General features: G+C 50.2%; 2 protein-coding genes across 2 annotated transcripts; one reads left to right on the top strand and one right to left on the bottom strand.

Annotated features, from left to right (window-relative positions):
• Positions 1-1,607: 1,607 nt before the first annotated feature.
• Positions 1,608-5,857, top strand: LOC120703166 (O-fucosyltransferase 7-like). The gene is made up of 11 exons (XM_039987177.1): positions 1,608-2,098; positions 2,228-2,315; positions 2,419-2,486; positions 3,525-3,613; positions 3,696-3,876; positions 3,979-4,107; positions 4,203-4,336; positions 4,449-4,662; positions 4,744-4,928; positions 5,019-5,114; positions 5,197-5,857. The coding sequence occupies exons 1-11, from the start codon at positions 1,832-1,834 to the stop codon at positions 5,348-5,350; spliced, it is 1,605 nt and encodes a 534-aa protein (XP_039843111.1). The 5' UTR covers positions 1,608-1,831; the 3' UTR covers positions 5,351-5,857.
• Positions 5,858-6,474: 617 nt separating this feature from the next.
• LOC120703165 (26.2 kDa heat shock protein, mitochondrial-like) lies at positions 6,475-7,732 on the bottom strand. The gene is made up of 2 exons (XM_039987176.1): positions 7,394-7,732; positions 6,475-7,282 (listed from the first exon to the last, which is right to left on the bottom strand). The coding sequence occupies exons 1-2, from the start codon at positions 7,656-7,658 to the stop codon at positions 6,903-6,905; spliced, it is 645 nt and encodes a 214-aa protein (XP_039843110.1). The 5' UTR covers positions 7,659-7,732; the 3' UTR covers positions 6,475-6,902.
• Between the last annotated feature and the right edge of the window lie 17,484 nt (positions 7,733-25,216).

Below are 25,216 nucleotides of genomic sequence, written 5' to 3'. Positions count from 1 at the left end.
GCGCCGCGTGGGAGCTGGGGGATCTGGTGCAGCCGGAGACGGGGCTGGCGGCATGGCAGATCCGCTGAGGAAAGCAAGAGCGCGATGACGGGAGACGCGATGACGGCCACGGGAGACGATGACAGGAGTTGGGGATAAAAGATGTACGAAAGTGATTCTGATTCATAGAGAAATGTTCCCGTAAAGAAATCTGTTAATTAAAACCAAATCTAGTAGATCATGGAACCTTCTCCAATACTAGAATTGAGTTGAGTTTTGACATTCTAAATTTGCATGGGAATCCAACTGTTTCGGTAACGTACTACTATACGTAGGACCGTCGATTTGACTAGATTCGTGGAGTCAGGACTTTAGAAAAAAAAAGTGGATAGTGGAGGTAGTTGTCCATAGCATTTACGATACCGTCAAATTCGGTTTATCTCTTAATTATCTCTTAATCGCACCGAAAAAAAGGCACTAGTAAATGTGCCCTAGACCACCATGAATCTGAATCCAATCTTCAACCTGTCCTGTGCCGGTACTGTACATGCCTGCTTGCGACCCTGCGCCCTACTCCCCGGCTCCACCCATCAGCACAGGCACAACCCCAACCCAGCCCACGCCGCATCCATCCAGAACAGGCAGGTGGTGAACGCCATTGCCCTCAGCTCGCCGTCAAAACCCCCCTCCTGCCTCGGGCTGGGCATTCGGGAGGAACCCTTCGGTTCGGTTCCTCGGTTCTTGTGGAACTTCGGTTCCTGAAAAATAAGAATTGATCGGTTCTTTTCATAGATAGGAACCGAGCTAATTCGGTTTCGGTTCTTTCGATTCGGTTCTCGGTTCCAACCCAGGGAATCGAACTTTCATAGGTAGGCACATGAGCATGCGCACGCCGGACGGCCGGAGCCGGCCAGGGCAATTGGGGCAGGGGGTTAGAGCGCCGCGGGCCGCACTGGGCAGGGCGCACGCGGAAGGCCTGGAGCCTAGAGGGGCAGCCGCCGCTGCGCCGCAGGCCGCACTGGGCAGGGGCGCAGGGTGGGGCCTGGATGCGAGCGCCGAACGCCGGGAGCAGGCGGGGGCGGGGGTGGCGTCCGACGGCCGAGTGGCCAGTGGCAACGTGGGGGGCGGCGTCGCGTTGCTCTGGTGTCGCTCGGAGGTCGGGTGGGCGCGGCGGCGCCCGAGCCGCCAGGCGTTGGGGTCGGGCGGGCCGACGGGGTGGCCGTGTGGCGGGCGGAGCTTCGGGGTTGAGCGCCGGGCGGGGTGGCGGACTGGCGGCTGGAGCCTGGAGCGGTGAGGTCGGACGGGGGGAGGGGGCTGGAGCCTAGAGCGTCGGGGGTGTGGGGGTTGGGGTCGGACGGCGGCCGGCGGGGTGGAATTGGGACGAGGGATTGGGGGTTAGACCTAGGGTTTCAACATGGGCTAGTGATATATTGGGCTCAAGTGTTTAAGTGGGCCAAATTTCGGTTCTTCGAGGGAACCGAACCCAAGAACCGAAGTTACTGAGAAACTTCGGTTCCTCTGATCATGGAACCGAACGGGATCCGATTCCTTCGGTTCCGGTTCTCGATAATTTCGGTTCGGTTCTCGGTTCTCGGTATATTTTGCCCATCACTACTCCTGCCTCCCTCGCCTTACCGCGTCGTTGAGGGCTCTGCACGCAAGCACGCGCTGCCGAGAAGAACAAAGGGAGTAAAGCGGCGACGCCTTCCCCCTCGAGGCGGAGACGAATAGCCCAGCGCATCGCCGCGCCACTTCGTGGTCCAATTGGCCGCGGCCGTCGCCGTCGATCGTTGGAGGGGCGAGAGGGGAGGAGAGTGTTTCGCTTACCCCCCGTCCCCCCTAGGCGGATGAGATGCCGCTGCGCCGGAAGGTAAGGCCCGCGGGCGCGGCGGCGCGGCGGGCGGCGCTGCGGTGGTGGCTGCTCTCGCTCGCCGCCACGGGCGCCACCGTCACCGCCGCGGCCGCGCTGCTCGCCCTCGCCCTCCACCTCTCCGGCTCCCCGGCCGCCTCCTCCTCCTCCGGCGCGCCCTACCGCCTCTGGCAGCCGCGGGAGTCCGAGGAGCTGCGGTGGGAGCGGGAGGTCGCGCCGCCGCAGCTCGCGTCGCCGCAGTCGCGAAAGGTGATCGATTGGTCTCTGCTCGGTGCCCGCGTATCTCGCTATTCTGTTACCAGCCGCCGCCGCCGTTGCTTTTTTTTGAGTCCTTGGGAGGCAGTCCATGACGCCGGGATTAATCTCTAGATTTGACAGCTGGACGGCGCGGCGGAGAGGAGCCTGTGGCTGCCGGCGCCGTCGCGGCGGTTCGTGCCCTGCGTGGCGCCGTCGCCGGAGTTCAAAAGTACGCGCATTATTGGCAGTGGCACACTTCCCCGACATCGATTTCTCGCCGTGCGGTCCAGATTATCGTGCGCTGCTCTGATTTCGTTCGTCTTGCCTCGCAGGCCCGGTGGCGTCGAGGGGGTACCTGCTCGTACACACCAATGGTGGCCTCAACCAGATGCGCGCTGGGGTAAGCTGGACCATCCTGGTCAAGATTTATCTAGCTGTTCCTGCTTGTACTAATGAGATTCATTGCCTGGTTTGGATTAGATGTGTTGACTTCAGCGTGTGAACCAACAGCTCAATAAATAATACAATAATGAAAACAAGAGTGTAGGAGAACACAGCATGCGTGCATGTGGGCTGTTTAATCAGACTTGACGATTCATCATCAGATTTGCTTTTGTGGGTACTATGTTTTTGGTGCTTTTATCAATGTGCTTTTCCCCCCTGAGCAGTCGTTTGGTGCTTACATGTAGTTGGCGTTCTGATGCTAATGTGCTTAAATAAGCTGTACATGGTGGTTGTGAAACTAAGCTGTTTATTTCCCTATTACTATAGTAGTATGGGTTGACTGAGTTGTTGCCGACACAGATTGAGTGGCTCAACTGCGGTTAAAGATGGAGCCCTTACTCCTGAGAATAGTTGGTGGGTGGATGTTGTCCCATTGCCATTCCAAATATCTTTCCCTTCATATTGAATGTCATGATGATTTTTATTTTTCTTCCGAAGGATGCTTGTTTGGATGTCCTCTGTATAACTTTGACAGGTCTCCGGTCATTATTTTGGTTTTTGTTTATAGCAGGATAATAAGCAGGACAAAAAAGTGCTTGTTTTGTTATTGGTGACCAAAAGCAGTCACAGTCTCGGGCATGCGGATTGTTACATAACTGAAACTAACTAATGTTATAGTTGTACTTGAGTTTAAAGAACTAGGAGGGTTTGATATTTTTGTTTAGGTTATCTTGATTATGGTTAACGACATTTTATGATAACTGAAACTAGTTTTTTACCAATTGGTACTTGTACAAATTCTCTCAAACAACAGTGTCATGTGATTTGAGTAATAGAAGGGGAAATGTTACTTTTTTTTGCTTGTTGCACATGTTGTCCTTTGTTTACTTGGTACAGATCCGTGTCTGCTATCATGGGCAGATATACTTTGGGCTCAAAATCCAACACATTTTTTTATCTCCTCTTTAATAGCCAGCTCTTCATCTTATGGCAGATCAGTGATATGGTGGCAGTTGCGCGTATACTTAATGCTACACTCATCATTCCAGAGCTTGATAAGAAATCATTTTGGCATGACAGAAGGTATGTGGTATGTCATATGTAGGGTTTATCTTCAGCTTCCTATTAATTTACCTGAGACTAACAAATTATTTTTCGATATCAGCAACTTTTCAGATGTATTTGATGAAGAACACTTCATAAATTCTTTAGCAAATGATGTGAAAGTTGAGAAGAAACTGCCTAAGGAGTTGGTGAAAGCTCCAAAGTCTGTTAGGTACTTCAAGAGTTGGTCTGGAGTAGATTATTACCAGGATGAAATTTCTCCACTGTGGGATCATCGCCAGGTCTGGATTTAACCACCACTATGCACTTCCATACCAAACAATTTTAAGCAGTGACTGCTTGATGCAATTTTTGGTACTGTGATACTGACTGAAAACTTCTAGGTCATTCGAGCTGCTAAGTCAGATTCTCGCCTCGCAAACAACTACCTTCCTACAGACATTCAAAAGCTTCGATGTAGGGCCTTTTTCCAAGCACTTAGATTTGCTCCCCCAATTGAAGCTTTAGGCAAGGTAAATCATTCTCTAATATTTTATCATGGCCATTATTCCCTTATTTACATACCAAGAAATGTTTTGAGAAACCAAGATGTAACTGGTTTTGGCAGCTATTGGTGGAGAGGATGAGATCATTTGGACCATATATCGCTTTGCATCTACGCTATGAAAAGGATATGCTTGCTTTTAGCGGTTGCACATACGGTCTATCTCAAACAGAATCAGAAGAACTTGCAATGATCAGGCAAGGACTTAGGATTTATTTATTTATTTATTACACACTGTCTTGCCTGTTTTTTTACAACAGTAGATATTACCAGCTGTTCAATTGAATTATGTTTTTTTTATTCTTATAGAGAAAACACAACCTACTGGAAGGTGAAAGACATTGATCCATTAGAACAAAGATCCCATGGATATTGCCCCTTGACACCAAAGGAGGTTGGCATGTTTCTTTCTGCCCTTGGATATCCATCAAGCACCCCAGTGTACATAGCCGCAGGAGAAATATATGGAGGTGAATCTCATATGGTTGATTTGCAATCACGCTTCCCGATTCTGATGAACAAGGTACAGCCACTACCATTCCATCTGTTTTATAGCGTTTAATACAACTTTCTTGAGCCAACATATGTCTGTGCTTCATTGCAGGAGAAACTTGCCTCAGCTGAGGAGCTACGTCCTTTTAGCCAATATGCGGCTCAAATGGCAGCTCTGGATTACATTGTTTCGGTGGAAAGCGATGTCTTTATTCCATCCTATTCAGGGAACATGGCACGGGCTGTTGCAGGTCATCGCCGTTTTCTTGGTCACCGGAAGACAATAAGTCCTGACAGGTGAAACCATAAATCAGTTAATTTATCAATTTCAGTGAAATTGTCTTACCATTCCCTTCAGAATCGCATTATTTTCTTTCTCTGATTCAGGAAAGCATTAGTTCGATTGTTTGACAAAGTTGACAGTGGATTACTGAAGGAAGGCAAGAAGCTATCTGAAAGGATACTAGACATGCATCGGAAAAGGTATCAAACTAAACGATTGATAATGAGTACTACAAGACTATTATCTGAGTTTTTTATTTATCTTTGATCTTTGGATCTTCAGACAAGGCTCTCCGCGGAAACGAAAAGGTCCAGTCTCGGGAACAAAGGGCAAAGACAGGTTTCGGTCAGAAGAGGCATTTTATGAGAATCCTCTTCCCGACTGCCTGTGTCAACCAGGGTCTCCAGACAGCGATGATTCTCTTGTCAGCATCTAAGCCATGGAGCCGATCGTCCTTGCTGATCCCGGTAGCCACTCCCGTGTAAATAGAGCAATTCAGAAACACAGAGGAAGATGCACACTAATAATTCCAGCGAGCAAGGTGCACACTGATCAGAGCTTCCGTGTCCCTAACTTCATGCACCAACTATTCGTTGGTGCGCCATTGTCCAGCTGTGGCTGAAGTTCTGGCTGGTTGGGCTTGTTCAGAAGTCGACAGCTGGAGGTGGAAGCAGCTGTACAAGACTACATATGTAGCCAAATTGCTGTATAGGACTATAGAGAAGTTTTGAGAATCTTTAGATAGGGATAATTAACTCAACTTCTTGTAAGTAGATGGTAATAAACAGAGAAATATAGAATTACTGGAGCAGCTTGACATCAACATTCACTCAGATAAAGTTTCATCTTTCATGTGCCTGTCTTCGTTTGTTAGATGAACAGATTTGACATTTTATACTGAGGCTGAGCCCACGTTATTATGAATGCAGTTTTGGTTTCTGAACTTTTGCTGTTTCTATATCTGATGTTTGAGATCATATCCAGATTCCCAGTGAAATTAGACGGGATGTGTATAGTCGTCTAATTGTTGTAGCTTTCCTCTAAATATTCGTGATGGAGCACATAATATTTTTGTACCACATGGAGCAGGTAATATCGATTCATGGTTAGTGGATGGTGTAGTGGAGCATATCGCAATGGAGATGAACACGCATTCTAAAGCACCTGAACTTCTCATTTCTCAAGCAGGGGATAATTAGAGGGCAGGCCCTGACAGACTTGGTGGATATTACCATGTAGGAACACAAAGATCATTTACCGTTCGGTACAAGTTTACAACCATACGATCAGTCCAACAAGGAGCCAAGCCTAAAACCCACAAAAAAAAGGAAGGATATATACACTTGACAAATCAGAATGACGAAATTTCTCGTCATTTCTCTTCAAGATGATCAGTCATCACAGTCGAGCAACCTCGACAAATCAGAATGACGAAATTTTCAGCGCACAAATGGCATTCCACACCAAATTGCAGTTGCTGCATTTCTGATTCTGAACAATCAACACGTTTAGAATCAACCAAGCAACCATTCAAGAAGCACAACAGGATGAACAGAGAAATGTAAACAAGGCGGCACCAGACCCACTGGCATTTCACTCCAAGCTGCGACTGCTGCATTATCAAGTTCAGATTTCACGATGACATTTCTCAGACGATGGGCAATGCAAGGATTCACAAGAACACAAGCACATGAATCCAGATTAGATGTCATTACGCCATTACTCAGGAGAAGTTCATAGCAAGATCTCATCAGGAGTCGTCGTCACCATCATGAACCAAAACAGGACGAACTGAAAGGCAAGCATGTCTGCCTCAGACATCGACAGGCTCGAAACACCACCAGTCCACCAAAAAGCACGTCTCCCTCTCGATCGCAACCTTCTCCATCAGCATCAATTACTGCACTAAACTACTACTGGTTCTTGAGCACTGCTACTACTGAACTGCGTCTACGGGACCTGGACTGACCGGATTCCATCGCCCTCCCCTACTCGACCTTGACCTGGAACACGTCCTTGCGGTCCTCGACCTTGATCTTGGGCGCGGTGATCTTGAGCACCCCGTCCTTCATCTCCGCCTTGATCTGGTCCATCTTGAACGCGTCCGAGGAGAGCGCGATGTAGCCGCCGTACCGCGCCGGGCCCTCGTCGTCACCGTCGTCGTCCCCGGTGTCCTCCCCCGCGATCACCAGGCCGTCCTGGTCCGCCCACACCTTGACGTGCTCCTTTCCCAGCCCCGGCATCGGCACCTTCAGCTGCACCGCGTCGCCGTCCTCCTTGGACACCCACCACCCGCGCCTCGGCGCCGCCGCGTCGTCCTCCATCAGCGCCAGCAGCCGGCCCGGCCTCACCGGCTCGCCGAACGGGTCTGCAGAAACCCCCAAATTACGCACACGCACACCCCCATCAGAACGGATCCTCTTGTCGACGGGGTTTTAAAGCGAGCGGGCGGAAACGGAACGGGTGGCGCGGCGCGTACCTGCGGAGAAGAACGTGGGGGCGGAGAAGTCGCGCGCGCGGCGGCGGCGGCAGCGGCGGTCGCAGAAGACGTCCTCGTCGCCGCTGGACTCCTCGTAGTCGGCGTCGCTGTCGTCGCGGCGGAACCGCGCGCCCCCGGTGTTGAAGAGGCCGCGGGCGGCGGCGACGGACGCCGGGCGGAGCGCGGGGACGGCGGGCGCGGCGAGGAGGAGCTTCTTGAGGAGGCCGGCCAGCGGGGCCCGCTTGGAGGCGACGGCGAAAGCCATGGACGCGCGTCTCTCTCTCTCTCTCTCTCTCTCTCTCTCTCTTCTGTCTCTTCTCCTCCCTTCTTGGATTCTTGCGGGGTGCGACGCCTGCGCAAGGGGTGGTGTGGGGTAAATGCCGCGCCTGCGCTTTTCGTGGCGGTGGGGGATGGCGATTGGCGAAGGGGTTGGAACTTGGAAGGATGCGGCGTCCAGATGATGCTTTTGCGATTCGTGCTGCACGGCTGCTGTGAAAAAATAGCATACCTCACAAAGTACTATACTTACTAAGATTTTGATAAAAAAAATTTGCCACCTCAGTTTTGAGTAGTCACGTAGACGAGTCCATGAAATGTGGGCCACATAACCCTCCTCTTTTGAGTAGCCGTCTGCGTACCTTGGGTCATTGGGGTTTTTTTTATCATTGGGTCATTGGGTATTTGGGTGTGTGCATACAGGATCACGCAAAAGGTTGTAGCCGTAAGGCACCCTCGGTCATGATCATCAGTACTTCATTATTTTTCTTCTTCTCAACAAAGACAGAGCTTTGTATCAACTAGTAATTTGGCCATCAATTCTATTGTTCTATGGATGCACGCACATCATACGTGTAGGAGGTAGATAATGGTCCACGCGGCACCGGCACACCAAGACGACGGGCAATGCACCCCCCTAGTAGTTGTGATACAGTACCAACGCGTGTTTTTTTATGCATTAATACACAAGGAAAACAAACAAGACCCCATACATATACGGATACATGAGCAAAGGATACGGAAGGAAAAACTGCTCTACCCTACTGAGACACGGAAGCTCCTAGGAAAAAAAAACAAAGATCTCCACCGAAGCTCCTATGGTTGACCACATCGCCGGCCGCTGGAATCCACCGCTGCACAGTAGTACTCCATAGAACAAGAACACCTACAAGAACCCTCCAGCTTCCCCTTTGCACCGTCCACAGTGGAAGGAGCAAATGAAGGAGCAAATACACTGTTTGACACTGTAGATGTACTGTTTGGCACTGTATACAGAGAGAACGTGGGAAACAAAGAGGGAGCAAATTTGCTCTTGCTCCCTCCGCCGGAACCAACTTGGATTCTTGCGGAGTGCAACAGCTGTGTCAGCGTGTGATGCCTTGACAGCCAAGGAAGTGTGGGTGGAGGTGGGGTTGGAACTTGGATTTGGCCCGTGGGGTCGTGCTTTGCGATTCGTGCCGGTATCCGTGAAACAGCTGGGGGTGGGGTGGGGTAGTGGGGGTGCAGGTGGGCTGCAGGCTTTTTGCCGGGGTCTGTTTGTACCGCCTCCAGGTGCACACGGCTAGCTGTAGCAGTGTGGTATACTTCTAGCACTACTACTGGTTGCATTGCAAAATGGTAGTTTGGGAGACCCTGTTTAGTTTTAAAAAAATTCTAAAATAACCGTCAAATCGAATCTTCGGACACATATATAGAGTATTAAATATAATTAAAAAAAATAAATAATTACATAGTTTAACTTATTAGCACGAGATGAATTTTTTAAGTCTAATTAGTCTATTATTAGATATTATTTATCAAATAACAACAAAATGTGCTACAATACCGAAATTTAAATATTTTCACCAACTAAACACACCCACAGTTCATCAGTAGTTCATCAATTTTTTTTTCTTGTAAACAAAAGAAAGTTGTGCATCAATTCCACACTTTCTACGGCATGGATAGATGTATAGTACAAATCAAAATAAGCATCGTGCACACATCGTGCATATAGGACTTGGATGCTGATGATCCATGGCGCATCGTAAGATAAATGGAGACGACGGCAAGCACTAGAAGCAGCAACACTAATGGTTGAGATGGTCAGCTGCGTGGCTAGTGGAGACGAATGGAAGAGAATCACATGAAGAATGGGGGAGTGATATTTTTGGCTTTGTGGGCGTAGTGAAATCAGGAAGGAGCGCTACCAAATGTGCCCTATGGTAAAGAGAGCCGAATAGCGCCTTTTTGTTTTCGCTTATTAACTATTACTCATACATACACACACGTAAGAGTAAAAAACTTCAAACATTTATACTTTAAATTGGAGATAAAAATTCAAATATTAGTAAAGCATGCTCGCCCATGGCCCCTGTCTTCTTTCTTCCTCCTCTACAGCAAGAACCCCACCTCTCTCCATCTGCTTTTTCCACCGTTCCGCCCTCCTTCTAGCTCTCCTCCCCCGTTCCGTCTCAAGGCATTTTCCATTCCGTTCCGTCCAAATCTGCTCCCGTCCTGTTCCCGGCCTGGTTGTGGGCCCGAGCGGCGGCACCTACCGCACCTGCTCCGGCCGCGGGCGCTAAACCCTAGAGAAAACCCGCCTCAAATACCACGCCGCGCCCTCCTCTTTGTGTCTTCTCCTTTCCCCTTCCTCTGCTCGTGTCACCATCGGGACGCGAGGGACGTTGGCGACCGGAGGGCGGAGGGAGCGCGACGCTCTGCATGGCTGCGGCCTCGGCCTCGGTGACTAGCCTCAGGTGAGCGCCTCACTGCACCTCGCCCTTCCCTCTCTGTCCTTTTTTTCGATTCTTTTTCTCGCTAGGGTGGCGGAGGGAGGCGCGGCAAGAGACAGTGGGTAGGCAGCATTTTCGCGTGTTAGTTCTTCATCCTGGCGATTTACCAGGTTAGGAGTAGCTACTCTATAGTGGAATCATGCGAGTGTTTGTGGGCGTCCGCGGCTCGTGGTGGGAAGGGTGGAGGGACTTCCCCCTCCTGACGCGTGGGCCTGAGAGCTGTTGGACTCACACCTCTGTGAGGGAGGTTGTTGAACTTAACTCTGTTACTGTGATGACTTGTTTCTATGCAGTAGTATGTCAGTTGTGTGAATTCAGAGTAATTTAAATAAAGTCAGAGTTTAGATTTAGCTACAATTTAGCCATTTTCATCTTCGAACTTTTACAGGAGAGGTTCGATTTCATCCCTGAACTTCTCCGCACAGCTCAATTACGTCCTTTGTCCTAGGTGTCATGCCATGTTAGCACACCTCATCAGCGTCTCGTCATGAATATCATGTGTTGTTTGTGGAATATGAGAATGAAAATTCATGGGATTGTTTCTTCATAACAGAGCACATAGACAAATAGATGTGTGCAGCATATAGATGGTAGGATTTTACTTTTGGACATAACAACCTTGAAAACCTTAGATGATTGGATGGTGATGTGGCATGACACGCAGGATGAAGGACGATTTGGGGGGGGGGGGTGGGGATGGCTGAATCTGTTTACTTTGATAGTCCAGGGGCGAAATTAAGTTCAAGCACCATAATGGCTATTCCGCCTTAGATTCATTTATTGTTCGAATGTGCAAATCAGTAAAATCATTGTGACTATTTTAGAAATGCTTGTGTGTGTGTATTCCGGGCATTCCCATTGTTTCTGTCACTGCAGCAAAATCCTGTTGATCCCAATAATTTCAAGGGAAATTGTACATGTTTAATTTTTCATGAGAACCTCACAACAATCTTTAATTTGGTTTTTTCATTCTTACTGATCTGCAAAATCTTATTGATTCTTGTTAAAACAAATTTGTGCCATTGATCTCAAAATGTGCTCTATCTTTATTGTTGCACATGAATCCTCACTGGGGCACTGACAGATTCGGGGGCCCATCGGGGACAGGGCTGATTTTTGACCGGTTTTGCAGTTTGGGGACGGGTCGGGGACTGAACTTCGGGGGTCAATTGTCACCTTGACTAATTTTGTAATAATATGTCTATATGTTTTTGGGAGGCAAATGACTTATCTTGTTTTTTCTAACAGAAATGACTAATTTTCCGTGAACTAATCTATATGTTTTTCCATTTTTTTAATGGATAATAGAACTAAGTCTCTAGTCCTTTCTTTGAAGACAATCTTTCGGATTCACTGTTTGTAGCTTTTCGGAGTTTGAAATAACAGTTCTTTTCATATCTCATAACAATCATTTGTCTGAGGGTTGTGAGGTCTCTGACTGATTTTTATGGTCAATTTTCTGGATGTTTAGCATTTGGATCAGTGAAGATTCTTTTGCGCACTCATACATGGCAAACAAAATTAAGTCTGTTTTAGACCAAGTATCACACGAGGACACTAATTTTTCCCCTTCAAGCACGTGTGCAGAATCTGATTGATTTGTCTATATGTTTTCAATTGGTTATCCTATTTATCTTATCTGGGGATCTGATCGACTCTTCCCATGTTATCATCCAGATTCTCAGTATGATGTTATTTCAATTATTTTCTCTTTGTGGTGTGTCATATTTCTATTGGCTAAGAAAATGAATGAAAATTGACACAAGAATTTTGGGAACGTCGAGAAGTCAGTCCTTATATATGACACATATTTCTGTGGCAGCTGTTCAAGTTCAATGGCCTCTGATCGTACCTCACCTTTGCTTGAGCGGGTTGATGGATCGTCAACAGTTTTCTGGCAATGTCCCCTTGGGAAGCTGGTAAGTTCAGTGACACAAACTTAATTAATTTTGCCAGTCCTTTCATACACAGAAAACCTGCGCTCTATTTCATGGATGTTTCTGTGGTGTACAGAGGAACCCCGAGTTGTGGGGCACGGTGGCAGACTGTATTGTCTTGCTGCTTGTCTCTGCGGGTGTTGTTTACTCCCACATACCTCCTGTCATCCATGGTGTCGGGCTCTGTCTGTGTGAGCATAAGATCGTCCTCCAAGCCCTTCCAATGTGCCTGATGATTCCAGCAGCGACCATCTCTGGTATTGTCAGAGCGGGGTTGGGGCAGAATCAGGGGCTCTGCTAGTTGGGCAAGCAATTTGTGGTGTGATGCTGATGGAGTGGATGCGCATTTGCATGTTTGGTGCGTCGGCATTGTGGGTGCTTGCCATTGGAGCTATGGTGGTGTAACATGATTGGACATTAATTGTCGAATAACAACAAAATGTGTTACAATATCAAAACCTAAACTTTTTTGCGAACTAAACACGACTTTATAGTTCTTAGCTCGTTTATCAAGTAGTACTACTTCAGAATTGTTAGCATATTCGGCTATTTGGACAATCTGGCCGGCATGTGGCTGGATAATTTTGGGGGCAGACTCTCTCTCTCTCACTCTCGTTCTCACACACACAGAGAGGGTACAATCATGACTATGGTATACATTGCACGCCATACTTATGGATTTATTAGTGTTTAAAATAGCGGGATAAGGTTAAGAAAGGCTATAGCGGACTACAACCTAACTAACCCATTTTGCGGTTTTATAAATATCATATGTTGTGAAATCGCCCCGTAGCCTTGACACCAACTTCTTTTGTGCACACTATACCCACACTACATCAAGAAGACCTTCACCTAGAGACTAATACGAGAGACCAATTCTATATGGGAACTCAACTCTTTATTCACCATAATTTAGTACAACACAAGACTCTTACACTCTTTATGTGGCTACGGTACCATGACACTACTACACTACATGACAATCTTGTCATCTCGTACTTGAGATCTATTATGCCATGGTATGGCAAGAGGGGAGGGGGCACCCCTATTTATAAGGATTCCATGGCTCATATGACATGTGTCCATTTTCTCTACACACTTCTTTACAAAATATGTAACTTTAGAATTTTTCTCATACTTATCTAACTATACAAATATCTAATTTCTAGAGTATTCTATATTTCACCATGAAGCATGGTAACTATAATTCATGTATACTCTCTAATCTTCTAGAAGCTTCAAGCCATACATAAATCCATTAGCAATTCTGCAAATAAATACAAAATAAATTTTTTTTCATATATTGAAGTACGTCTTGAGCTTCATTCCCTCGTTACATCATTGACAAAAATACTAAATTTTGTAAATGACGAAGTTCAATACTAAACTAATAATAAATAATGACCAATTATATAGTTTAGCTGGTTAAATAACCCTTAATTTAGCGGCTATAGCAGGATATAGCCGGCTATTAGCGGATTTAGTCTTTTGGAGTTAAGAGATGATATCTTAACTTCTTCTCTCCCGAAGGCTAGCAGGCTTGTCGCGGGATTTTTAGGGTACCCACAGCCGGGTGGCGGAGCACACCCGCCTATTCCCGGTGAGGGAGGACTCGGGGAAGTACTAGACGGTTAGGCTAATCTAGCCCGGAGGCAAGCACACATGAACTCACGGCGATTTAGAGTGGTTCGGGCCGCCGGAGCGTAATACCCTAAGTCTACTGAGAGTTGTATTGCTCTTGTGTCTGTGGATGAGTCTATCCTCTGCCTCCAAGTCCCTTGTTGGACCTGAGTCTTTCTCTAACGGGCGTCTCCCTTTTATAGAGCAAGGGGGACGCGTACACAGGCGTTGGATACCCCGACAGGTAGGCTCAACAAGGATGTATACTATACTAAATAGTCACTAATGGTGCTACAGTGATGGAGAATCCCTTGCCGGATACACTTCATCGCCCTGTAGACTCTCTGACCGAGGGGAGTCCTTATTTGTCCCATCAGCGAGGCGCCCGTTGGGGCAATGTAGCTTGCGGCGTAGACTGCTAGGTCTACCATGTAGGCATCATAATGGGCGAAGCCGAGCCGTCGTGTCCAACTGGCATAGTAGACTGACATATGCGGCGTGGATGGTGCCAGCGACTGTACTATGCGCCTTGGTAACACGCGGTCAACAGTGCAACCTGGCAAAAGCGACCTCGGGCTCTGCTGTGGCAAGACGCACTTCCGTCTACCGCATTGAATGCGGTAGGCAGGCGAGTCTTCTAGTGGAAGCCAAGCGGTACCGCGCGCGTGCCCGGACCTGTGGACACGTGGCGGCTCCGAACCCAGGCGGGGTGTCGGTTCCACCTGCTGAGGGGTCCGGATAGTATATGGGGGTCCGGGACCCGGCTGGGGTCCGGGGCCCCCAGCGGTTTCGGCGGAGGGCTACCTCCTTTCTGGACACGTGGCGTCACTGGACCCTCCCCGAGCGGGGAGCGGGTCCGGGGCCATTTGCCGGGAGAGTAGGGCTCCGGACCATAGGGGTCCGGCTGCTCGGCCGTCAAGGCGTAGCTAAGGATAACTACAAGACCCTTGCTCAAACACAGCAAGAGGGGGACCCCAGTCCTGGGGTACCGACAGTGGCCCCCGGGCCCACCTTGGGAGAGGTACGAATCCGCAGGTGGGGCCACCATTATGATGTGTTTCCACACAGCTTTGGCTATGTCGGCGTGCTCTTCGTCGAGAGCGGGTGCTCCGGACCCCTTGGAGACCGGATCACCCGTTGTTAGGCTCAGGTACTAGAGTGCTCTCCGTAGGGCGGTGAAGGTGTAGACTTGGGGTACAGAACAAAGCCAAGCGGCTACACGGTCCTCGGACCGCTCAGGGAGCAAGAATCACTTCCCCGGACCTGGCTCCTGGCGACCGTGGCGAGCGGTCTCCGCCGGAGCGGGCCACCGGAGTGGACTTGGAGCGACCGTGGCGAGCGGTCTCCGCCGGAGCGGGCCACCGGAGTGGACTTGAGTCATTGCTAACGATCCGAGGAAATGTCACCGGTCCTCATAGTAAGGTGCGAGAAACCAAGCCTTATACTAGAAGGGAGCCCGGGACCTCTAAAGACAGCAGTCTCGGATACTAGAGTACTTGTAACAGGGTAGTGAAGTACGTAAACTTAGGGTACATTACCAGGCTAAGCTACGCGGAGCTTCTCTACCCCAAGATACGAATACTACTTCTCCGGAGCAGGTCCTTAGGGGTCCGAACTGCCTTCCAGCTAGAAGGGGTGTCCCCACCCAGCCACAAGCCAGCAACTTAACTTGGATTGTTAGCAATAAAAGGAAGATTCTGCTTAAGAGGAAAGAATAGTTAAACCAAGGCAAATAAATATAATCAAGGTGGAGCCTTGATAAAACTGAGAAAGAAAATCCCCTTTATTATTGTGGTTGTCATGGTACATCAGAGGTCGGGATTACGAGGTCGGACCTCTACCGCTCCAGACCGTTTTTTGCCTGTTTGTGTGATAGGGCCAGAGGCCGGGTTTACAAGGTCGGACCTTGACCGCTCTGGACTCACACTTAGGCGCCACGTTATTACAAAGGAGGAGTTTTCTTAGTCTTATCTTAGGAGTAACCTTCGGCTGCATCCTATACAGCATGTCCTTCTCTGATTGGAAGTTGTACCGCTACTCCTGGATTCTTCATAGTCGTCGGAGGTGAAGGCGCCCTGGATGTGCCTAAACTGCATCATCCAGTATCACCTCGGGAGCTCGGGGGACCATTCCTTGCCTAAGAGCTGTCATATGCTTAGGTAGCATGAGACAAATTCTTTGGCTTTGAATGGAAGAGGCCCCCCCTGCCGTCGTCGTCTGCCACCGGGAGCCAACCTGCCTGCCGCTTGCTGCGGCAGAACCTGGTCTTCCGCCCTGGTGCAGCAGGAGAATGGGTGCTCATATGGACGAGCACGGGGCGTGGAGAAGGGCGGTCGTTCGCCGGCTTGTCCTTGGTGCTAGCGCCAGGGGCCCCCGCACCTGGTGGCGGGGTCCTGTCAGCGGCAGCACCAAGCACCTCGGGTGGTGCCAGAGACGACACGATGACACGGCCAACTTCCTCCAGGATGGCCGTTGGCTTCAGGCTCCATGTTGAGAGAAAGCCTTGAGCCGACGTCATGCCACCGCAAAGGAAGCGTGGCCGTTGCTTGAGAGAAAACCTTGAGCCGACTCTGGGATGGCGCGGGGCGACACGCAACAGGCGTCGCCCCCGCGCACCACCGTGCCGGCTCTGAGGCGTCGCAGTGGCGACGCACAGCAGGCGCAGCTGCCTTGCACCGCCGAACCGAGGGTGCTGGTGCCTCAGCGTAGTGACATGCGCCGTAGGTGCCACCATGCCTCTCTTCATCTTCTCGCTGCTGTCGCAGAGGATGAGCTCAGCCTCAAAAACTTGGAGATCTAGCCAACGCCTGCATCCTCCCCACGGACGATGCAAAAATGTCCCGGGATTTTTAGGGTACCCACAGCCGGGTGGCGGAGCGCACCCGCCTATTCCCGGTGAGGGAGGACTCGGGGAAGTACTAGGCGGTTAGGCTAATCTAGCCCGGAGGCAAGCACACATGAACTCACGGCGATTTAGAGTGGTTCGGGCCGCCGGAGCGTAATACCCTACGTCCACTGAGAGTTGTATTGCTCTTGTGTCTGTGGATGAGTCTATCCTCTGCCTCCAAGTCCCCTGTTGGACTTGAGTCTTTCTCTAACGGGCGTCTCCCTTTTATAGAGCAAGGGGGACGCGTACACAGGCGTTGGATCCCGACAGGTAGGCCCAACAAGGATGTATACTATACTAAATAGTCACTAATGGTGCTACAGTGATGGAGAATCCCTTGCCGGATACACTTCATCGCCCTGTAGACTCTCTGACCGAGGGGAGTCCTTATTTGTCCCATCAGCGAGGCGCCCGTTGGGGCAATGTAGCTTGCGGCGTAGACTGCTGGGTCTACCATGTAGGCGTCATAATGGGCGAAGCCGAGCTGTCATGTCCAACTAGCATAGTAGACTGACATACGCGGCGTGGACGGTGCCAGCGACTGTACTATGCGCCTTGGTAACACACGGCCAATAGTGCAACCTAGCAAAAGCCGCCTCGGGCTCTGCTGTGGCAAGACGCACTTCCGTCTACCGCATTGAATGCGGTAGGCAGGCGAGTCTTCCAGTGGAAGCCAAGTGGTACCGTGCGCGTGCCCAGACCTGTGGACACGTGGCGTCACCGGACCCTCCCCGAGCGGGGAGCGGGTCCGGGGCCATTTGCCGGGAGAGTAGGGCTCCAGACCACAGGGGTCCGGCTGCTCGGCCGTCAAGGCATAGCTAAGGATAACTACGAGACCCGTGCTCAGACACAGCAAGAGGGGTACCCCAGTCCTGGGGTACCGACAAGGCTATACCAGTGGCTATGGCTAGTTGTTTAGTACCATGGTTGCTAAATTACTTTTAGGTTACAGGTCATTGTGTTGCTCTTTAGTCGATGATGATCGTCCCTTGTAAACTCAATCAGTCAAACTTTCCAGTGAATTCGTAATCATTACGTTGGATTGTAGATGCAAACTAACGCATTGTTTACTTCCTCCCGCCTCCTAATCTTTTGCTCACGCTGCTTGTTCCGCTTTGTAGGATGTGTGCGCCGTGCCACGTCTTCTATTACATTGGCATGATCACGGTGATGGCCAGGCGTTATGACAACTGGTGGGATCCATGGCCGGCTTATCTTATCCTGACGATAAACTTGGTATGTGCTCTCTGGATGGCACCCAATATGGAGTATGTCACCAAGCCTGCACAAGGAAGCCGTGACGGCGATTTGAAGACAATGCTATTGCCATCTAAGAAGTAAGCCTGAGTGAAGTGAACAAGGGGGCACCGTTTAGTTAATGTTTGGTGTGCGGTGCCCTGATCGTAGTACTGGACTGGTAGTATGTGTGGTGCCTGCTTTTAGTCTAGTTCTTGAGCTTTGTACGCCCCTCCTGATAATTGGAGCAGGCACCAGATGTGTGTGAATTTCTATTTTAGTGGTTATATGGAGTGTGCAACTTAATTCCCCTGACCTCTGTAGTACCTTTCATGTTTATTTCTGGTCCCATGTGTAATGGGTAGGGTAGAGATGATAGAGGAGAGGGATCAAGTCCTCCTTGCTCCATGCTTGTATAGATTAGATGGGAGAGGAAGATACTTTCATTGCTTGCCAATAGAGTTTACACGGCCAGATATATACCCAGCTGAGTTGCCCCTCGTACAAGCCACGAGATGCCAAATCCTAACAAACCAATCTACTAACCATATTAGCTAACCGAAATCTAACTTGCCAAATAAAAGAAGATACATGTGGCTTAACCTGTCACTTTTTTTGCACGCCTAACATAATGCTTTCCCCACATAACATCACTCCCCCCCCCTCGAGCAACAGCTTGTCCTCAAGCTGAAAGGAAGGATAGCATTCTTGAAACGTCATAATGTCTTCCCAGGAAGCTGATGAAGCAGGGAGACTTTCCCACTGTACCAAAATTTGACGAACACCTCGGTAGAGACAGGCCTTGATCGCCTTAGCAGGAACTGGAACAATGGCACCATTGTGTGTTGGCGGTATGGATGGTGGAACCACAGGATGGGTGCCCACAAATTTCTTCAGAAGACCCACATGGAAGGCGTTGTGCAGGCGAGTACCAGGAGGCAAGGCGAGGCGGAATGCCACCTCATTGATCTTCTCCGTGACCTGATAAGGCCCAAAGAAGCGTTGGCACAGCTTGCCCTTTGCAGATTCCGCTAAAGAACCATGCGGCCTGTGATGAAGACGCAGCTAGACCCAGTCTCCAACATCAAATGAAAGCGGCCGATGAGAGTGATCATATGTTGCCTTGGTGACCGCCTGAGCTTGTTCCAGGTGCAGCCGAACCTCTTCAATGAAAGCATCCCATTTGGCCATGTGCTGAGTGACGGCAGCTACCCTGATCTCGCCATGATCATAAGAGCGCAAGCTTGAAGGATCCCGGCCATACACCACTCAAAATGGTGTACCCTTGAGGATGGTGTGGAAGGCCATATTGTAGATGTATTCTGCCCAAGGTAGCCAGCGAACCCACTGCCGAGGGCGGTCGCCTGTCATGCACCTGAGATACATGCTAATTGCCTTGTTCACCACCTCCGACTGGCCATCTGTTTGGGGGTGAAAGGCCGAACTCATGAGGAGCTTCGAGCCTGATGCTGTGAAGAGCACCTTCCAGAAGGCCGATGTAAACACTGGGTCGCGGTCTGAGACAATGGATGCCGGAATGCCGTGGAGGCGCACCACTTCAGCGAAGAACACGCGCGCCACTAATTCTGCAGTGTATGGATTTCCCAGTGGAATGAAGTAGGCGTATTTGGGGAAACGGTCCACCATGGTGAGGATGACCGACTTGCTGCCGACCTTGGAGAGAACCTCAATGAAGTCCATGCTGACATCTTGCCAGACCGCTGATGGAACGGGGAGTGGCTGCAGGAGGCCGGCCGGATGAAGGTGTTCGACCTTATTCCTCTAGCAGATGACACAGGCGCGGATGAAATCCTGGATGGCGTTGCGGCCGCTGGCCACATGGAAGTCGCGGCGGAGTCGATGAAGTGTGCGCTGGACGCCTTCGTGGTTGTCATCGTGCGCTGCGGTGAGGATGGACGGCAGGAGGAAGAACGTGGCCGGCACGTATAGGCGGTTATGGAAGGTCACTAGCTCGTCCACGAGGTGCCAAGGTTCCCCCAGCTCGCCGTGGTCCAGCCACTCCCGGAGCTTGCATAAGGTGTCGTTTGTCGCCGCCGCTGCCCGGAAGGCCGTCACGAGGTCGAAGGAAGGCACGGACACGGCGAGCCCGAAGATCGTGTCGGCGTCACGGCGGGAAAGGGCATCCGCCATGATGTTCGCCCCTCCTGGCTTGTATTCCACTGCGAAATCAAAACCCAAAAGTTTGCTCACCCAGTGATGTTGCGGTATTGTGGCGAGACACTAGTCAAGGATGAACTTCAAGGGCTGATGGTCGGTGCGGATGATGAAGGAGCGGCCCCAAAGGTACGGGCGCCAGTGGCGCACTGCCTGAGCTAGGCCAATGAGCTCGCGCTCATATGCCGCAAGGCCGCGATGGCGAGGAGGCAGGGCGCGGCTAAAGAAGGCGATCGCGCCGCTGTCCTGGTGGAGAACCGCGCCAATGCCGGAACCCGAGGCATCGCACTCGACGAGGAAGCGCTTGGAGAAGTCGGGAAGGGTCAATATTGGCTCCGATGTTAGGGCATGCTGAAGCGCCTTGAATGCGACGTCCGCCTTCGGAGACCAGTGGAGCAAGGCGGTGAGCGGCGTTGCGATCGAGCCGAAATCCTTGATGAAGTGCCGATAGTACCCGGCCAGGCCAAGGAACCCGCGGAGGGCGCGTACTGACGACGGCGTCGGCCACTCCATGATGGCCTGAACCTTGCTGGTGTCCATCGCGACACCTTCTCCGGAAACCACATGGCCCAAGTAGGCCACAGATGTCTCGCCAAAGGAACACTTAGAACGCTTCAAGAACAATTGGTGCTCGCGCAACATGGTGAGGACTGCACGGATGTGCCTCATGTGCTCGGCCCATGTGGCACTATAAATCAGAATGTCATCGAAGAAGATGAGCACGAACTGCCTGAGGAACAGTCGCAACACCTCATTCATCAAGGCTTGGAATGTTGCTGGCGCATTGGTGAGGCCGAAGGGCATGATGAGAAATTCGTAGAGATCCTCATGTGTTCTGAACACTGTCTTGGCAATGTCCTCTGGATTCATGCACACTTGATGATACCCGGAGCGGAGGTCGAGTTTGGAAAAGAATCGGGCGCCGTGCAGCTCGTCCAAGAGTTCTTCCACAACTGGGATTGAGAATTTGTCCTTTACTGTGTGCTCGTTGAGGGCTCTGTAATCAACACAGAGGTGCCAGGTACCGTCGGCCTTCTTGACGAGGAGAACTGGTGCTGAAAAAGGCGAGGAGCTACGGCGGATGTGGCCTTGAGCCTCCATGGTGCGGCATTAATGTTCCAATTCATCCTTCTGGAGCTGAGGATATCTGTAGGGGTGGACAGCCACTGGCGCTGTAGCCGGCAGGAGGTGAATGGAGTGGTCTCTGGAACGTGGCGGAGGGAGCCCAACTGGAGGAGCAAACACGTCGGCGAACTCATCCAGGAGGAGGTCCAGCAGATCGCACGCATGGACAGTATGGAGCTGGGTGCCGAGCGGTCCGAGCACGCCACACTCGACTCGTCTGTTGGAGCACCAGAGGGACATGGTTTAGCGACCAAAATCCCAGAGGATCGGGCCCAGAGTGGCCAGCCAATCAGTCCCCAGGACCATGTCATGTCCACCCAATGGTAGCACATAGACATCGGCGCGGAACGGCTCGTCGTCGATGGAGAACGCGGCATCACGAAAGACTCTAGGGCAGCGCACGCAGTCGCCGTTGGCAACCTTGATAGCCAGGTCAGTGCGCGGAATGAAGCACAAGCATGTTCACGTTGCCACCGCCTCCGACACGAAGTTATGAGTGGATCCGGAGTCAATCAGGGCGGTCACCGTGACGCGGCCAAGCTGGACGACAACTTGCATGGTGTCACGGGTACGGACCCCCGCGATCGCATGGAGGGAGATCTGTGGCTGTGACTCGATATTGTCGTCAGTTGCCGGGTCGTCGTCCTCGTGGTTGGCCACCTCCATGGTGAAGAGGCGTGCTCAGGCCTTGTTGTGGCCACGGACGTACTTCTCATCACAATTGAAGCGACGGCGTTCCTCAATCTCGGGGGGCGAGAGACGGCGCACGGTGCGTCCGGCCATCGTGACAGTCCGGGCGGTGGCGCATGTAGCGTCAGGGGCGGTGTCGAGGTAGAGCCCTACAAGCCGGTCGCCAGTGTTGACGTGTTCGGGAGAAGGCCGCGAGATGAAGATGCGGTGGCACATCCCACGCGAGTGGGTGGCGCGGTGAGCTGCGCGACGCTCATAAGCACGTGCCAGACGCATGGCGACTTCCAGCGCTTGAGCACCCTGGAGCTGCACGTCGATGTTGAGAGGTTCGCCTAACCCGACAGTAAAAAGTTGGATCTGTTGAGCTTCCGTGAGGGGACTGGCACGGGTGAGGAGCGCCAGAAAGCGGTCCTAGTACTCGGCGACGGTGCTGGAGCAGCGGCAGGCCGCCAATTCACCGGGCGGATTCGATCGGAGGGGTGGACCGAAGCGCATGTCCAGGAGGGTGGAGAAGCGTCACCACGATGGAACGCCTTCATCCCGCTCAAGCCGCATGTACCACTGCTGCGCTGGCCCATGAAGATGGAGTGCTGCCAGCCAGACTTGTTCTTCCTCGAGGGTACGCTGACCTCGGAAGTAATGTTCGCAGCGATTGAGTAAAGACAAGGGATCGCCCGTGCCGTCGAACGTTGGGAAATCCAACTTGTCCCTCTTTGCGCTGCTGAAGGATGTCCGGGCCGTGGGCATGGAGGACCATCTGCTTCTGTGTGGACTCAATGCGATCGAGTCGATCTTCAAGCTTGTCGAGGATGTCAAACTTCTTGAGGAGAGCAGCCATGAGCTCTCGGTGTTCCTTCTCTGCGGCCGCCGCAGCATCAGCCGCCGCCTTGGCTTCGTCACCCATGGTTATGAGGACATCCCAACCATGCATGATACTTCAAATGTCAAGAATTCATCATCCAACATCAAAGATACAAATCAAGGGCCACTTACAAGACGTCGTGCCAAGAAACTACAAGAGCAGGTGAATTCATTCCTAACCGATTGTGCTTTTATGACTTCTAAGGATGTTATACTACCTAAATTTTCTACATTAGTTGTGCTTAGGTGTACACATGAAGAAAGAGCACCAGATGGGATTCAAAAGAGCACCAGATCAGATCGGACCATCAGTTCGGACCACCAGTTCGGACCAACAAAAGAAATAGATATAACTTTTGATTCTCAGAAGATATGAGGGCCCATGAGTACTCTTGGAAAGATTCTTAAGTCTACTTTCCAACCCAGGAAACTTCACATCGTTTAGACTCCCCAATAAAAAGTTATAGTGAAATGACTCAAGACTGGTCAGAAGGTCAACAGTTTGCCGGACCTTCAACTTCTCATGCAAAACTGTACCAATCTACAGAGTTTAATGTTGCAAGCTATACATGGTTGGAAAGATAAATCTGTCTACTTTCCAATGCAACAAACCTCATGTCATTTGGACTTCCCAATAAAGAGTTATGACTGAATGAGTGGAGACTGCACAGAAGACCAACAGCCACGCGAGGCTCCTCGAGAATTCAGTTCGTGGTGACTTTTTATTTACCATAACTCCAGAAACTCTAAGGTCCATTCACACCCAGCAAGAAGGGTTGTTGCTTGTATAAATATCATATGTATCTCAGAGATTAGAAGATTATTGGATCATTTTGATAAACTGAAATTGCTTTGCAACCGAGCTGCTGAGTGTCTTGCACACCCTTGTTCTTGCTTGTTCTTCTTGGACTTGTGAAGAGATCCCTCTGGGTTCTGCTACTTCGTGCTCTACGGTTTCCAGTACGGCTGTACCATTTTGTGTGGATTAGTCCTGGTTTGTGATTCTACGATCGATTGGAGATCAAGTCGAAGTCCTCAAGGTTTCGGTGTCTCTCTCCCCGTCGCTTGGTCGCATCCAACCTTGGCAGGTATAAAACTATTTATCCACTGTTCGCAGCAAAGTTATCCTTATTCTTGAACCTACTGTCGTGAAGATCGGGTCATCCTTGTGCTAGAATATATCGGCACCTATCATGTGGTATCAGAGCTATCGTTGTTACGGTAGATTTTGTTATCACCCGCTTATCTATCCTTTGTTTACCATCTGTTACTGTTTTTATCCATCACATATATTTCTTTTGCCATATCCTATAGTCCACTGAAAAGCCATACAAAAAAAATCTTATAGCCTTTTGTTGGTACTGATTATCTTGTATTGTTTGCACTCAGCTTGTTGCTTGCTAGTCACCATTGTTGTTCTTCCGTCATACTCTTGTTATTTTTTCCCACCCTCCCTCCTCGTATGCTATCTTGTGTCTGCTGAAAAAAAAGAAAGAGAAAAAAGGAGCGATCAGAAAGAAAGAGTGGAAAAAGTAAAAAAAAGAAGTTGAAAGGGGTTATTTTGTGGTTTGTGTCACTGCAAGTTCCAAATTTAGAATTTGAAAGTTTGTAGTGCTAGTAACAGCAACGTTTAACATCTTTGAGTGGCTTACACACTTGAATTTTAAGTACCATAAGCCTCCCTTGAATAGCAACCTATAGCTCCACAAAAATCTGAAACCGGACCCCTCGCCTTGTATCCTTTCGATCGCTTAATCACAGCTGCGGTACTGCCACTTTAGCACACTCACAGTTCTTGAGAATGACTAAGAACTTGGGTAAGCAAGTGGTGAGATAGTGTGAATCCACAAATTTTCCCCCCTCTATTCCACTTTTCTTGCTACCAATCTAACATGGCAGGATCTGATTCGAGTGTTCATGGTGGGAACCATGGAATGAAGAACCCCCAGTTGCGCGGGCTGAGTTACGCCAACTAGGGAACTCATTCTTGGAGGCGATGGAGAGGATGTTTAATGAACGTCTTCCCGCAGCAGGTGGTTGAGGTCCACAAGAAGAAGAATCTGGTGATGAAAATTCTGGATTTGGTAATGGATTTCATGATCGTTTTGGCAATGGTCGTGGTGGTGGACGGCGTGCTGATTTTTATAATCAGCATGGAGGAGGACGTAGACGTGATCGTCATGTGCATTTTGATGATGAAGATGAAGCTCGTGCTGAATATGATGACGGCTTTAATGATAATGAAAATCCTTTTGCTGGCCACGGACTGTTTGGACAGCACCATGATCGTCGTCGAGGGGCTGGTTATGATGAAGGACATCATCGTGGTCGTCACAATAGGGATGATCCGGACAGCATTGCTCGAGTCAAGTTGAGTGTTCCAAAATTCACTGGAAGGGAAGATGCAGATGCATATCTTGAGTGGGAAGACCAATGTGATCAAATTTTCAGAGTGCATAATCTCTCTAATCAGAGATGTGTAAATCTTGCTTCTGTTGAGTTCTCTGGTTATGCTCTCACT

This window comes from Panicum virgatum, chromosome 4K (assembly GCF_016808335.1).
Source record: "Panicum virgatum strain AP13 chromosome 4K, P.virgatum_v5, whole genome shotgun sequence".
In the NCBI taxonomy this organism is placed as follows: Eukaryota; Viridiplantae; Streptophyta; class Magnoliopsida; order Poales; family Poaceae; genus Panicum; species Panicum virgatum.
The sequence above is the reverse complement of the archived record's forward strand: the minus strand, read 5'-3'. Positions and strand labels throughout refer to the sequence as shown.